This window comes from Megascapheus bottae, chromosome 32 (genome assembly GCF_031878675.1).
Source record: "Megascapheus bottae isolate mThoBot1 chromosome 32, mThoBot2.hap1, whole genome shotgun sequence".
NCBI lineage: Eukaryota > Metazoa > Chordata > Mammalia > Rodentia > Geomyidae > Megascapheus > Megascapheus bottae.
In genome coordinates, this window is record NC_143540.1 from 5,422,430 (window position 1) to 5,435,839 (window position 13,410).

At 47.3% G+C, this 13,410-nt stretch overlaps 2 protein-coding genes across 5 annotated transcripts in view; both read right to left on the reverse strand.

Annotated features, from left to right (window-relative positions):
- Nucleotides 1-9,455, reverse strand: Bfsp2 (beaded filament structural protein 2). Its single transcript, XM_090323184.1, has 7 exons — nucleotides 8,988-9,455; nucleotides 7,549-7,631; nucleotides 6,082-6,238; nucleotides 5,227-5,388; nucleotides 2,311-2,442; nucleotides 836-1,056; nucleotides 1-13 (listed from the first exon to the last, which is right to left on the reverse strand). The coding sequence occupies exons 1-7, from the start codon at nucleotides 9,453-9,455 to the stop codon at nucleotides 1-3; spliced, it is 1,236 nt and encodes a 411-aa protein (XP_090179310.1).
- A 2,074-nt stretch (nucleotides 9,456-11,529) lies between these two features.
- Nucleotides 11,530-13,410, reverse strand: part of Tmem108 (transmembrane protein 108) — a 98,922-nt gene continuing 97,041 nt past the window's right edge. For 3 of the 4 annotated variants that reach the window (XM_090323296.1, XM_090323298.1, XM_090323295.1), the window contains one exon: nucleotides 11,530-12,560. In XM_090323296.1, the coding sequence (XP_090179422.1) occupies nucleotides 12,438-12,560 (123 nt within the window). In that variant the 3' untranslated portion in view covers nucleotides 11,530-12,437. The remainder of the gene's footprint in view (nucleotides 12,561-13,410) is intronic. The other variant, XM_090323297.1, reaches the window with a different exon arrangement.

The window sequence follows — 13,410 nt, forward strand, 5'->3', positions numbered from 1 at the left end:
CTACACTGTGGGACTGGGAGGAAAGGAAGGAGGCCAGGAGAGAGGGCCAGTGGCCACCTAGCAGCCACCACCTAGAGGACACGGGTTCTGGAAATAGACACAGCCTACACACATCACTTTGTGTGTGATTCATAAGACTGTAAGCCAGGAGCTGGTGGCTCATGCCTGTCATCCTAGCTACCCTGGTGGCTGAAAGCTGGGGATCACAGTTCAAAGCTAGCCCAGGCAGAGAAGTCCATGAAAATCTTTATCTCCAAGGAACCACACACACACAAAAAAAGCTAGAAATAGAGCTATTTTTTTTTCTTTCAATGGGAGCCTTCTTAGAACTATTTGTGTTTGTTGTTTGTTGATGGTAGACCCCTGGGACTTGAACTCAAGGCCTGAGCTTCTTTTGCTCAAGGCTAATCTCTACCGCTTGAGCCATAGCTCCACTTCTGTCTTTTTCTGTGTATGTGGTACTGAGGAATTGAACCTAGGGCTTCATGTATGCATGCTAGGCAAGATTCTACCACTACATCACACTCCCAGCACCTCTTTTTTCTCTCTTTTCTTTCATTTCTTTTCCTTCCCACTCCCTCCTTTTTTCCCTCCCTCCCTCCCTCCTTTTCTTCCTTCCTTCCCTCCTCCTTCCTTCTTTCCCTCCCTCCCTTCCTTTCTTCCTTCCTTCCTTTCTCCCTTCCTTCCTTCCTTCCTTTCCCCCTCCCTCCCTCCGTCCCTCCTCCCTCCCTCCCTCCCTTCCTCCTTCCTCTCTCTTTTTCCTGCCTTCCATGCCCCTCCCAGCCACATGCAGTCTGGGTTCCCTCTATACTCTGGGTCTGCGTGATTTCCATACCTGCTCTCACCCCGGTCCAGCAGGGCATGGAAAGTCTCCAGGTCCCTTTGCAGTTGGCCCTGGCTGGCTAGCAGACTCATATGTTGCTGCAGCTGCTGGTCGGCCTCAGCACGGATCTCGCCCAGCTCGGCCTCCAGCCGGCCCACCACAGCACCTAGGTTCTGCAGCTCCATGTCGTGCCAGTGATTGGCATCATGCAAGCTGTTCTCCAGGCCTCGTTTCTGCAGGAAGGTGAGCAAGATTCAACCCCAGGCCTGCTACAAGGCACAGATGGATGGGAGGACAGCCATGTGCTACCATGCCCAGCATTTTATTGCTTGAGATTGGTCTCAAAACCCTTTATTCCCTCCCCCCGCCAAGCCGGGGACACCCTCAAAACTGTGATCCTACTGATCTCTGCCTCCTGAGTAGCTGAGCTTACAGTCATGAGTGAGTGTGTGTGTGTGTGTGTGCGCACACGCGCGGGCCAGCACTGGGACTTGAACTCAAGAATCTTAGCTTTTTTGCTGAAGGCTGAGGCTCTACCACCTGAACTCCATTTTTAGTTTGTTTGTTTTTTACTTTTAATTTGATGGGGAAGAAGAAAACAAAGAGGTTAACAAAAGGAGGAGGGAGTTGGCATGGGTGTCTGTGGCCATATTGTATTCCTCAGATCACTGGAGATGGGAAAGTAGGCACTGGGTCTGAGGCTAGCCCCAATTCAAAACTGCAAACTGTTAAATAAATAGGCAAAAAAAAAAAAAGAGCTGAGCAAGGCGGTCAGGAGGCAGAGTATGTACTTTAGTCATCCCTTGATTCCTTATATCCAGTAGGATATAAATGCCAGGTAAGCAGGTGTCATACTGTTATTTAGACAATAATGAGCCCAGAAGAGATGTGATTTCTCTTCCAAAAACTTTTAATCCAAGGTTGGTTGAACCCATGGGTACGTAGGGTTGACTCCAGTCACTTTGAATGAATAACAGTCATTGCTAAGCCGGGAGCTGCTGCCTCACACCTGTCATCCCCGCAACTCAGAGGTGAGACCTGAGGATTAGTTTGAAGTCATCCCAGTCAGGAAAGTCTGTGAGACTTACCTCCAATGAACCGCCGAAAAGCCATAAGTGGAGCTCTGGCTCAAGTGGTAGGGCACCAGCCTTGAACAAAGAAACCTCAGGGCCAGCGCCCAGGCCCTGAGCTCAAGCCCAAGGATCACCACTAAAACCTAATTGTTGCAAGAGACCCTCCCTGCAAATTATATGACTTTGACTAACTTACGAGGTGTGTTAGCTTGCACTGTCCAAAATCAGAGCTTGAGACAGGAATTCTAGAACTTCTCTGTGGTCAATGGGTTGTGGTCAAGGCCAAGAGAGAGGGCACCAGTGCCCGGTGGCAGGTGCTATTTCTTACTCTACTTGTCATAATTCAGAATCCAGTGGCACTCCTTTGTCAACTAGGACCTGTGCAGGGAGAAGCTGATAGCTGATGCCACTCACCAGGGCCCGCAAAGACTCTGTTTCGGCCTGGAGACTCTGGACTTCGCAGGAGGCGTTGTGTAAGTCCAGCCTCAGTGTGGCTGCCAGCTTTTCTTCCGGAGTCTGGGACACGAGGGCCACTTCAGCTTTTTGCTGTGGGGAGTCAGATCTCAGGGTGAGTAGGGAGCCCCATCCCTTCTTGACAGACCTTCTCGCCTCTACACCTTCCCACCGGAGGAGCTGTCATCTGTCAGATGAGCAAAACTCCATTTTTGCTGGTACCAGGGCTTGACCTCAGGATCAACATCGCTTGGATGGCTTGCTCAGCTGGGGGTGCTCTACCACTTGAGTCCTGCCTTCCCGGGTTTGAACTTAAGGCCACTGTCTCTCAGAACTTTTCCCCAAAGCTAGAACTCTACTATTTTGAGCCACTTTCAGTTTCTGAGTGGTTACTTGGAGATGAGTTTCACAGGGCTGGGAAGGTGGCTCAGTGGCAGGGTGCTGGCCTGGCATGCATGAAGCCCTGGGTCTGATTCCTTAATGCCACATACACAGAAAAAGCCAGAACTGGTGTTGTAGCTCTAGTGGCAGAGTGCTAGTCTTAAGCAAAAGATGCTTGGGGACAGTGCCCAGGCTCTGAGTTCAAGCCTCAGGACTGGCACAAATAAAAAAAGAAAAGGAAAAGAAAAAGGAAATATACATGTTGGTGTTTTCTTTGTCTTTGTCTCTCTGTCTCTGGTAGAAAGCATCCTTTTCTTATTTCCAAATAGGGTGTGTTTGTGTGTGTGTGTGTGTGTGTGTGTGTGTGTGTGTGTGTGCGTGTGCGTGTGTGTGTGTGTGTGTGTGCAAAACAACTATCTCAGCATTTTCACTCAAAAATGGCTCTCTTGAGCCACAACCCTACTTCCAGCTTTTTTTTTTTCACTAGCTCATTGGAGATAAGGGACTCATGGACTTTCCTGCTGAGGCTGACTGTGGACTGTGATTCTCAGATCCGGATCTCCCGAGCAGAGACTTGGCAGTTTTAAGATGCTCTCAGCATATTAAGATTCTCTAGACCAATCTGACCTTCCACTTGCTCAACAAAGTAACTCTGCAAGCTCAGAAACCTGGACCAGGAGGCTCCTGACAGCTGGACTACCGGGCTAACAGCACTGACCCTTACCTGGCCCCCTTTTATGCCTTCGATGATGAATAGCATATAAAAGACAGCCAGAGGCCATTCTGCGTGGCTCATGCCTAGAATCCTGGCTACTTAGGAGGCTGAGATCTGAGGATGCTGTTTCAAAGCCAGAGTGAGGACTCTTCCAGTGAACCAACAGAATGCCAGAAATGGATGTGTGGCTCAAGCAATAAGAGTGCCAGCCTTGAGAAAAAAAGCTAAGGGACAGCTCCCGGGTCCTGAGTTCAAGTCCTGATACTGGCATACACAAACACCAACAGAAGAGAAAGAAAAAGAACTGATAGACCGGTTACAGCAGACACCATGACACGGGCCCCTACTCATTAGTTTTTCCTGGAAAGGTCACTCAGCTTGCCATGGTAGAAGACTATCAAAACCCCAGCTTCCTGGATTTCTCCTCCTGCATGTGTGAGTGTGTGTGTGATTTTGCCATCAAGAAGCACTTGCCAGAATTCTTCTAGACTTACTCTCCAATCTCAGCTGCTTGTCCTTTGATGGCTTCCTTCTCAGCATCTTTTTTGTGTGTTTTTTTTTCCCTATGATTTTATTGATCCTCCCATTCCTGACCCACCCACTACCTGTTTTAAAAAAACCCAAAACCACCTGCAAATCCAATGAGCTACCTCAAAATCTGCTTGAGGTGTGTGTATATGTGTGTGTGTAGCAGCGGGGGGGGGGGGTAATAGGGAATAACCTAAATTGAAACATGAATTAATCATGGTAATTAATTTTCAGCCTCCTGGGAATGAAAGGTAATTAAGTGCATGTTTGCTTTCTCTTTACACAAGCTTTTGAAAACGTGTGTGTGTGTGTGTGTGTGTGTGTGTGTGTGTGTGTGTGTGTGTAACTTTGCCATCAAGAAACAGAGGAGAGAAGTCCAGGGCTGGCAAATGTCAGCCCCCCAGAGACACAATGGTAACAGAATAGGCTATTTATCGGAGGAATCCTGGCTGTCAGCTCTGATTGCTGGCTTCTTGTGGATCGCAGGAATTCACTCTGTCTGCAAATGTTTTTTAGAGCTCTGTTTCTCTCACAAGAGGCCCAGGCAGCACGGGCCAACCAAGAACAAGTCCCGTCTGTCTGTCCTGAGACATAGCTTTCAGATTAGTACACTAATGAATAATCTGTTCTAGAGTGAATGTTTCTAGTTACTGTTGGCGTAGACAGGGTGGATAATAATAATGACCAGCTTATGCCATGATGCTTTTTTTTTTCTTTTTGTTAGTTGTGGGGCTTGAACTCTGGGCCTAAGCATTGTCCCTGAGCTCTTCAGCTCAAGGCTAGTGCTTTACCATTTGAGCCACAGTACCATTTCCCTGGGGGTTCATTGGAGATAAGAGTCTTACAGACTTTCCTGCCTGGGCTGGCTTTGAACCCTCAGATATCAGCCTCCTGGCCTCCTGAGTAGCGAGCCATGGGACATTAACTTGGGGCCTGGGTCTACCACTTTGAGCCACAGCTCCACTTCCATGTTTTTTTCTTCTCTTTTCTTTTTAAATTATATTGGTTTATTAGAGATAAGAGTCTCACTGGGACTTTTCTGCTTGGGCTGGCTTCGAACTACAATTCTCAGATCTCAGCTTCTTGAGTAGTTAGGATGCCAGCTGTGAGCCACCAGTACCTGGCTGACTTAGGGTGATTCTAATGCTCTAGCCTGTCCTCAGAGAAATCCTCATCAGTGCTGGGTGGGAGACAGACACAAGGTGGCAAGGTGGTAGGTGATTAAGCCGTGGGAGCCACTGGTCCTCTCTTACCTTAGCCTGGAGTAAGGCTCCAGCCTCTGCCTGGTTCTTTTCTACATCTCTCTCCCACTGAACTCTGATGGTCTCGAGGATGCTATCCAGACCTGTGACCATGGGGACATCCACATGCTCCAGCTCAGACCCTAGAAGCTGTTTGTACAGCCGCTTCACATCCTGGAGGTAAACACATACACATTAGGGGAGCCCTGGAGGAGGAAGATGACACACAGAATTCAAACTCATAGCCAGGCGCCGGTGGCTCATGCCTGTCATCCTAGCTATTCAGGAGGTTGAGATCAGACTATCGAGGTTCAAAGCCAGCCTGGGTAAGAAAGTCCATGAGAGACTCTAATGAGATAAGAGTCTCCAGAAAATGAGAAGTGGCCCTGAGGCTCGAAGTGGCCTTGGGCAAAAGATTGCTGGACTTGGGCAAAGTGCTCAGACACAGTGCTCAGGCCCTGAGTTCATCTGATAAATAAGTAAATAATATCAACCAGGCTCTGATGTCTCATGCTTGTAATCTTAAACACTCTGGAGGCTGAGGTCTGGGGACTGCAATCTGAAGCCAACCAGGGAAGGAAAAGTTCATGAGACTCATCTCTAATTAACTACCAAAAAACCCAAAAACCAAAAACCAAAACAAAAAACACCTAAAAGTAGCTCTGTGGTTCAAGTGGTAGAGCATTTGCCTTGAGCACAAAAGGTCTGAGATAGCAACTGGGCCCTGAGTTCAAGTCCCTGGATTGGCCCATGTTCTTAATCACACACACACACACACACACACGTAGAGCTCCAAAGCCACACAGGTGAGCACCTCACCCCTCTCATCCCTGTAGTGCCAGCCTCTCCTACCCCTACCCTACCTACCTCCTCGTAGCTCTTTGCCAAAAAGCCAAGTTCTCCTTTCAGACTTTCGATCTGACTCTCCAGATCTGTTCTTGCTAGATGAGCTTCATCGATGACCTTGTACAGAGAGCTGATTTCCTCTTCTGCCGCCTTTCTGAAAGGCTGCTCATTTCTGTATCTGCAGATAAAGCAATCTCATCGGCACAGGTGGCTAGCCCAAAAGGGGGAAGAGCAGATTACTGGTACTATCCAAATTGTGCACCAGGCAGGGAAGCGTTCAAAGTCACCATTATAACAGGCTTTGAGGGCCCAGCTGTTCCAGGCCATTTATTTTATTTTTGAAATTTATTTTGTGCCAGTCCTGGGCTTATATTCAGGGTCTAGGCACTGTCCTTGAGCCACAGTTCCACTTTGAATTTTTAGGTAATTGATTCAAGACAAGACAAGAGTTTCACAGACTTTCCTGCCCAATCTGACTTTGAACCATGATCCTCAGATCTTAGCCTCCTGAGTAACTAGGATGATAGGTATTTATTTATTCATTTGGCAGTCTTGGGGCTTGAACTCAGGGGCCTGGGCACTGTCCCTGAGCTTTTTTTTTTTGCTTGAGGTGAGTGCTCTACTACTGGAACCACAGCACCACTTCCGGCCTTTTCTATATATGTGGTACTGAGGAATGGAGCACAGGGCTTCATGCATGCTAAGCAAGCACTCTACTAGGCTACCTTCCTAGCCTCTATTTATATTTATTTTGAGGCTGTAGGACCTGGCAGTTGCTAAACATAAGCTCTGCTGGAACTCCTAGATTAACATTTTACACACACATTATTGGTTTTCCTCTGCCATGGTGTACCCACACCATGGAAGGCCCCTGGCTGCCTCTAGAGTTCTCTGCTTCTCTCTCTCCCTCTCCCTCTGGCACTGTGGTTTGTGATTGCTGGGCAGGAATTCCCTAGCCCCTTTTTAACTTTCATTTTGGGAACACAGTCACATGTTTGCCAGGGTCAGCCCGGGATTGCGAGCCTCCTTTTTCCACTTCTGCCATGGGTGGGATGGTAGACAGGCACCGCCATGAAAATAAACCTCTTGGTTGAGATGAGAGGTGATGGTCTTGCTAACTTTTTTGCCCTTTGTCATTCTCATAGCAGAACTGTCCTCTTGGGCCTTTCCTTGTTTGACTGGATGTGAAGCCTTGAATTCAAACCCAAGATACACACACACATACACACACAAACACATACACCCCCCCCCCCATAAAGTCTCAGCCCAGGTCAAAATCTATGGACTCAGAAACTCGGAGGCTGGCAACCCAGTGTCTATAAGGCACCTGTGTGGTTTCCACATACCCTAGCCAAGAACTGCACGGCACCGGGAGAGATCTGCTTAGATCTCATGGCTCTGCTGAGGTCTCTCTTCTCCGGATCTAGTCTTGGAAGTGAATTGGGGGCACGGGCCCATGGAGTCTGGGGTGAGGGTGGAGCGTCTTACCTCTCTTTAAAGTCATCTGCACCAGCCTGGATGGTCTCCAACTGCAGCATGAGCCGGGCATGCTCTAAAAAAGCCTCCCCAACCTGGATGGACACAGCAGGTGTGACAGGTCATGAGGTCACTCGTGGGGTAACCAACAGAGAATAGGGCTTCTGAGGTTTTGTTTTGATTTCCCCCTCAGGGCTAATGCTCTACCACTTCCAGCCACAGCACCCCTTCTAGTTTTTCAGGTGGTTTAATCGGAGATAAGAGTCTCTTGTACTTTCCTACCAGGGCTGGCTTTGAACTGTGATCCTCAGTTTAGAGGTGTAAGCTACCAGTGCCTGGCAGAGCCTGAAAATGTCAGCTGTCTGCTATTTTGAATTTTCATATCACTACACTCAGTGCATCACAACATGTTTAATTAAAAAATGAGTTCCTAGCACCAGATATAATAGCTCATGTCTTTAATCCCAGCTCACTGGAGGCCAGGTCAGGAGGATTTTGAGTTCATATCCAGCCTGGATCATACAGAAGACATTTTTAACAGGATACCAAACTCTCAAACAAATAGCTGAGCACGGGTGGCTCGCTCCTGTCATCCTAGCCACTCAGGAGGCTGAGATCTGAGGATTGCAGTTCAAAGCCAGCCTGGACAAGAAAGTCCATGAGACTCCCATCTCCAATAAACTACTCAGAAAAAGCCAGAAATGGTGCTGTGATTCTAGTAATAGAGTGCTAGCCTTGAGAAAAAGAATCTCAGGGACTATACTCTGGCACCAACAAAAGAGGAATAAATGTACTTATTAGTTTACTTATGAAATAGCAGCCCCTCTGTACCATACCTTAATAACAATAAAATTATTTAAAATAAGGACATAATATTTTAGAGGTAAGCGACAAGGGAAGGACACAAAATGTGAAGGGCAGTGTCTAGAGTGACCAGCAGGTGGTGCTATGTGACAAGGAAACCCAGACAGAGGCAGCAGTGGGGATGCTTCTGAGCTATCCCATGCCCACCAGTGTGCCAGTGTGCATATACTAATAATGCCTCCTGAGCAGTAGGGAAAATGGTGGCAGAAAAGGTAGGCAATGCACATGGGTAGTGTTATCATCATCACTATATTATGTTCTTATTTTGTTGGTTGTGGGGCTTGAATTCAGGACCTGAGCACTGTCCCTGAGTTCTTTTTGCAGGTGTCTTCCTCCATAGTAAAGGAGACAGGCCGAGGAAATGGGGGTTCATATCTGAGCTCCATCTCCCTGGCTAGCTCAGGTGATTCACCACAAAGGATGCTACAGGTACTGCACTAGTGGCGTGAATCCCCCACCCCCAGCACCACGCACCAATTTAGCATTTTGAATATGAAAGAGGGCTTACAGTTTCTCCAAACTACGACACCACCTTCAGCACCCCCTCCCAGCTTCCTGCCACCCCCTAAGACCCAGGCTGATCCTACCTGCTGACAGCTGCTGGTCCAGGAAGCCCGGAGTGCGTCCCAGCCCTTTGAACGCTTGGCCTTGCTCTCCAGATGTGTCCGAAGCTGCGTCTCCAGCTCCTGACTGATCTGTTCCAGGGCATGTACTTTGGCTATATAGTCTACCAGGCAGCCCCCTAGGTCCGCGACCTCACGGTGATCTCTTTCCAGGCCAGGAGCAGCCACTGTGGCCAGACCTGAGCTCCTCAAGCCTTGAAGGAAGACACTGCTGATACCCAGAGCCCGGCGGGTCAGTCTGGCACCCAGGCCACCTGTGTACCCACTGGGAGCTGTCCCTACATAGATGCCAGGGGCACCGACAAGGCTTCCCATAACACCAGTCCTGGAGGTTGGGGAGCTGTCTAGGGAAGAGGGAGCCCTTGTTCCCCTAAGGGATGATGCCCTGTGCCTCTGGAGAGGCAAATCCACCGCTACTCTCTTCTCACTCATCTCTCTCTGTGTTGTGTCTCTGTTTTGGCCACACTACAGAGCCTTTGGGTTACCCAGTCTGGTCACGAGTCTTTCTAGAAGCTTCCCGGTATTTGAGGCTCTTTGTCCGCCAGGGTCTATGAGTTTCTGTCATCATTCACTAAGCTGAAAGAGAAGAGGCCGGGCAGGCTGCAGGCAGAGAGGCGCTGGGCTTTGTTTGACTGCAGGATCCTGTATGCAGCCATCTAGATTTTTCTGACAGGGGAGGGAGGGAAAGGGGGAAGGGTTGGGTCAGTGCAGGCCCAGAGAGGAGATCCTCTGGTTTGTGAGTTTTACCTCCTAAGGTAGCAAAGCAGCCTTCGAAGCTGCCCATCTCACAGGCTAATAAACGAAGGCTCAAGGCGCCAGAGCTGACAAGTGTCACAGCGGTGCCTCCCAGAGTTCACTCAGATCTCAAGCTGGAATTAACACTGTTGTCACCAAACACCCGAAGAGACAGCATTCTATCTTGGTGATGCTCCAAACCTGTTTTTTTTTTTTTTTTTTTATAAAGGATCTATTTTGTTTTTAACCAAATAAGCATTTGCTACTATAGACCTTCTGTATACTGGTTAAAAACTCAACTTGAATGTTCAATGATTAAAACAACCACAGGGAAAGCCAGGCACTAGGGGCTCAAGCCTGTAATCCTAGCTACTCAGGAGGCTGAGATCTGAGGATCACAGTCTGAAGCTAGCCTGGGTAGAAAAGCCCTACGGTGACTCTTATATCTAGTTAACGATTCAAAAACCAGAAGTGGTGGAATGGCTCAAGTTGTAGAGCACTAGCTTTGACCACAAACAGGCACAGGGACAGCGCCCAGGCCCTGAGTTCAGGCCACACAACGGATAAATAAATAAATAAATAAATAAAATAAACAGGGAGAGACCTGCAGTGCTATTTGTATTCACTTGAGGGAGACTTTGAAGCTGTTGTTGTTGATGCTATTTTTTGTGTAGTCCTGGGACTTAAACTCAGGTCTTGGGTGCTGTCCCTGAGCTGCTTTTGCTCAAGGCTAGTGACCACTTCATTCACACTGCTACTTTCAGCTTTTTTTTTTTAAGGGGGGTAGTTTTATTGGATTCATTAAGAGTCTCATGGACTTTCCCACCCAGGGCTATCTTCAAACCATGACCTTCAGATCTCAGCCTCATTTTAAAAATGAAAAGAATGCCAACTGTATTAGCCACATAATCCTCTGGGTAATAAAATAAGTTTATTTATATATACATGGTAACTGATTTCTGTGGGTACGGAAAAATAAATCATACATCCACAAATGTATATATAACATATGTACCGTTGATGACATATATTATATATAAATTTCACTTTTACAAACAGAGATATATCTCTCTCTATATATATACTCACACACATTGAGATAGTCAATGTAACAGTAAACAGAAATATTACAGTAAGGTTATGGAGATCAGACATCAACATCGCACCTGCTTCTCTGTGGGCTGAAGCCTTTGGAGAAAGGTGAAAAGCAAATTCATGTTAAGTTGGTTCATACAACATCGAGCACACAGCTTTCCAAAAGGCCATCTTTCATTTTTTACAAAGCAAAACGGAAAGATTCACCACAGCAATAACACAAATGTGAACCAACATTCAAGTTCAATTCCCAGTCAGACCATAGGAACATCTATATTCAAAATAGACTATCAAACTATTATTTATTATTTTTATTTTGGAGATAGGAAGAGTCAAAGCAGTTACATTCTTTCCTAACTGCTAATCTGTTGTGGGGAGGGGGAGGTAGAGAAGTAGCTGCCTTTCGGAGCCCCTCTGGCGCCTCTGAAAGTCTGACCCCTGGTGGCTAAGATTGGAATAACAGGGAGCAGGGGAGGGGGAGGAGGTAAGCCTGCAATAGGTGTACAGAACTTCTTCCAAGCTATCACTCTGGTAATCTTGTTTCTGTAGGATTGCAGGGGGAAGTTTTTTTTTTTCTTTGCCAGTCTTGAGGCTTGAACTCAGGGCCTGGACACTATCCTTGGACACTTTTTGCTCAAGGCTAGCTCTCTGCCACTTGAGTCACAGTGTCACTTCTGGCTTTCTCTCTCTCTCTCTCTCTCTCTCTCTCTCTCTCTCTCTCTCTCTCTCTCTCTCTCTCTCTCTCTCTGTGTGTGTGTGTGTGTGTGTGTGTGTGTGTGGTACCGAGGAATTGAACCCAAGGCTTCATGCATGCTAGGCAAGCACTCTACCACTAGGCTATGTTCCTGGCCCCTGGGCGGTTTTAAAGGTGATTTTATTCTCAGGGCCTTTTTTTGCTCAAGCCTGGCACTCCACCACTTGTCCATAGAACCATTGGTGGTCTACCATTCCTTGTTTTGTTTGTTTGTTTGTTTGTTTTTTGCTGATGAACTGGAGTCTCAAGGAGCTTTTCCTGTTTGAGCTGGCTTTGAACTGTGATTCTCAGATCTCAGCCTCTTGAGTAACTAGGATTATAAGCATGAGCCAGTAGTGTTGCTAAGAGTGCCAGTTTTATACTTCAAACTCAATACTCAGAGGACACAATACCATCATCTATCTATGGAGCAACAAAGCTAAATCACCCTTAAGAAGAACAAGTAAGCATTCCAGAGCTAGCCATACCTCCTGAGAGGAGGGGGAATCTGACTGGGTTCACTGCAAATGGGGGTGCTTCCTCAAGAGGCTGGCTTCTCCCCTCACTTGCTCTGGGCTCCTGAGACCCTACCCCCCAAGAGACACAATTGATTACAACTGCTTTGCTTAGAAATACCTTTATTTTATAAAGCCATAGGTCATTCTGTAAAGTTTTTGTTTGTTTTTTAAACCACACTTATAAAAAAGATGTTGACAATTCTCAGGAAAAAAAAGCTGAAAATGTTTTTCATTAAGTCAAGATTACACAAAGGTTATATTTATAATATATATTTGTATATTTATAACTCTAGAGACGAAAATAAAGAAGTGGTAAAGCGAAGGCTGCCGCAGTTAGATCTCGGAGACTTGATCGTTGCCTACAAATAGCGTTTCCTGACAGAAGGGGTTCACAAGGACCATCCCAGTTTCCCTGTAGTCGCCATTGGCTGGAGAGCGAGGCTCCGAGAGCTGGTCCTAGGAAGAGATGGAGGAGACGATGTGCTCAGCCAAAGCCGGTGGCGAGGGCTCACGGAGGATGTGCAACATGGTGGGATGTGGTCAATGCCTGGATGATCTGTAGGACACTTGCCCGCTACGTACGAATGCTGGTCTTCCAGCATCATGAGCTCAGGGCGCTGCGCTACACAGCAGGATTTCTCTAAGGAAAGCCACCATAGCCTGTTGGGAGGCCGAAGGTGATACGATCCACTTGGAAGCCAAGCCAAACTTTTGGCTATGGGGTTTGTTTTTTTCTTCCTCCCTTCCTTTCTTCTTTCCTTTCTTCCTGCCTTTTCCTTCCTTCCCTCCCTTCCTTCTTTCTTTCTTTCTTTCTTTCTTTCTTTCTTTCTTTCTTTCTTTCTTTCTTTCTTTCTTCCTGTTTCTCTCTTTCTCTTGTCCTGAGGCTTGAATTCAGGGCTTGTCCTTGGGCTTTCTCAAGGCCAGCACTCTATCACTTGAGCCATGGCATCACTTCTGGCTTTTTCTATGTATGTGGAACCGAGGACTCAAACTTGGGTTTTTGTGCATGCTAGGCAAGTATTCTACCACTAGGCCAAACTCCCGGCCCTCCTCTTTCTCTTTCTCTTCTCTCTCTCTTTTTTTCTTTCTTTCTCTCCATCTCCCTCCCTCCCTTCCTTCCTTCTTTCCTTCTTTCCTTCCTTCCCTCCCTCCCTCCCTCCCTCCCTCCCTTCCTTCCTTCCTTCCTTCCTTCCTTCCTTCCTGTGGTTCACTAGAGATCAGAGTCTCACAGATTTTCCTGCCCAGGATGGCTTTGAACCCCGATCCTCCTGTTTTTTTTTTTTTTCTGGTGTATGTAGGTCATGGG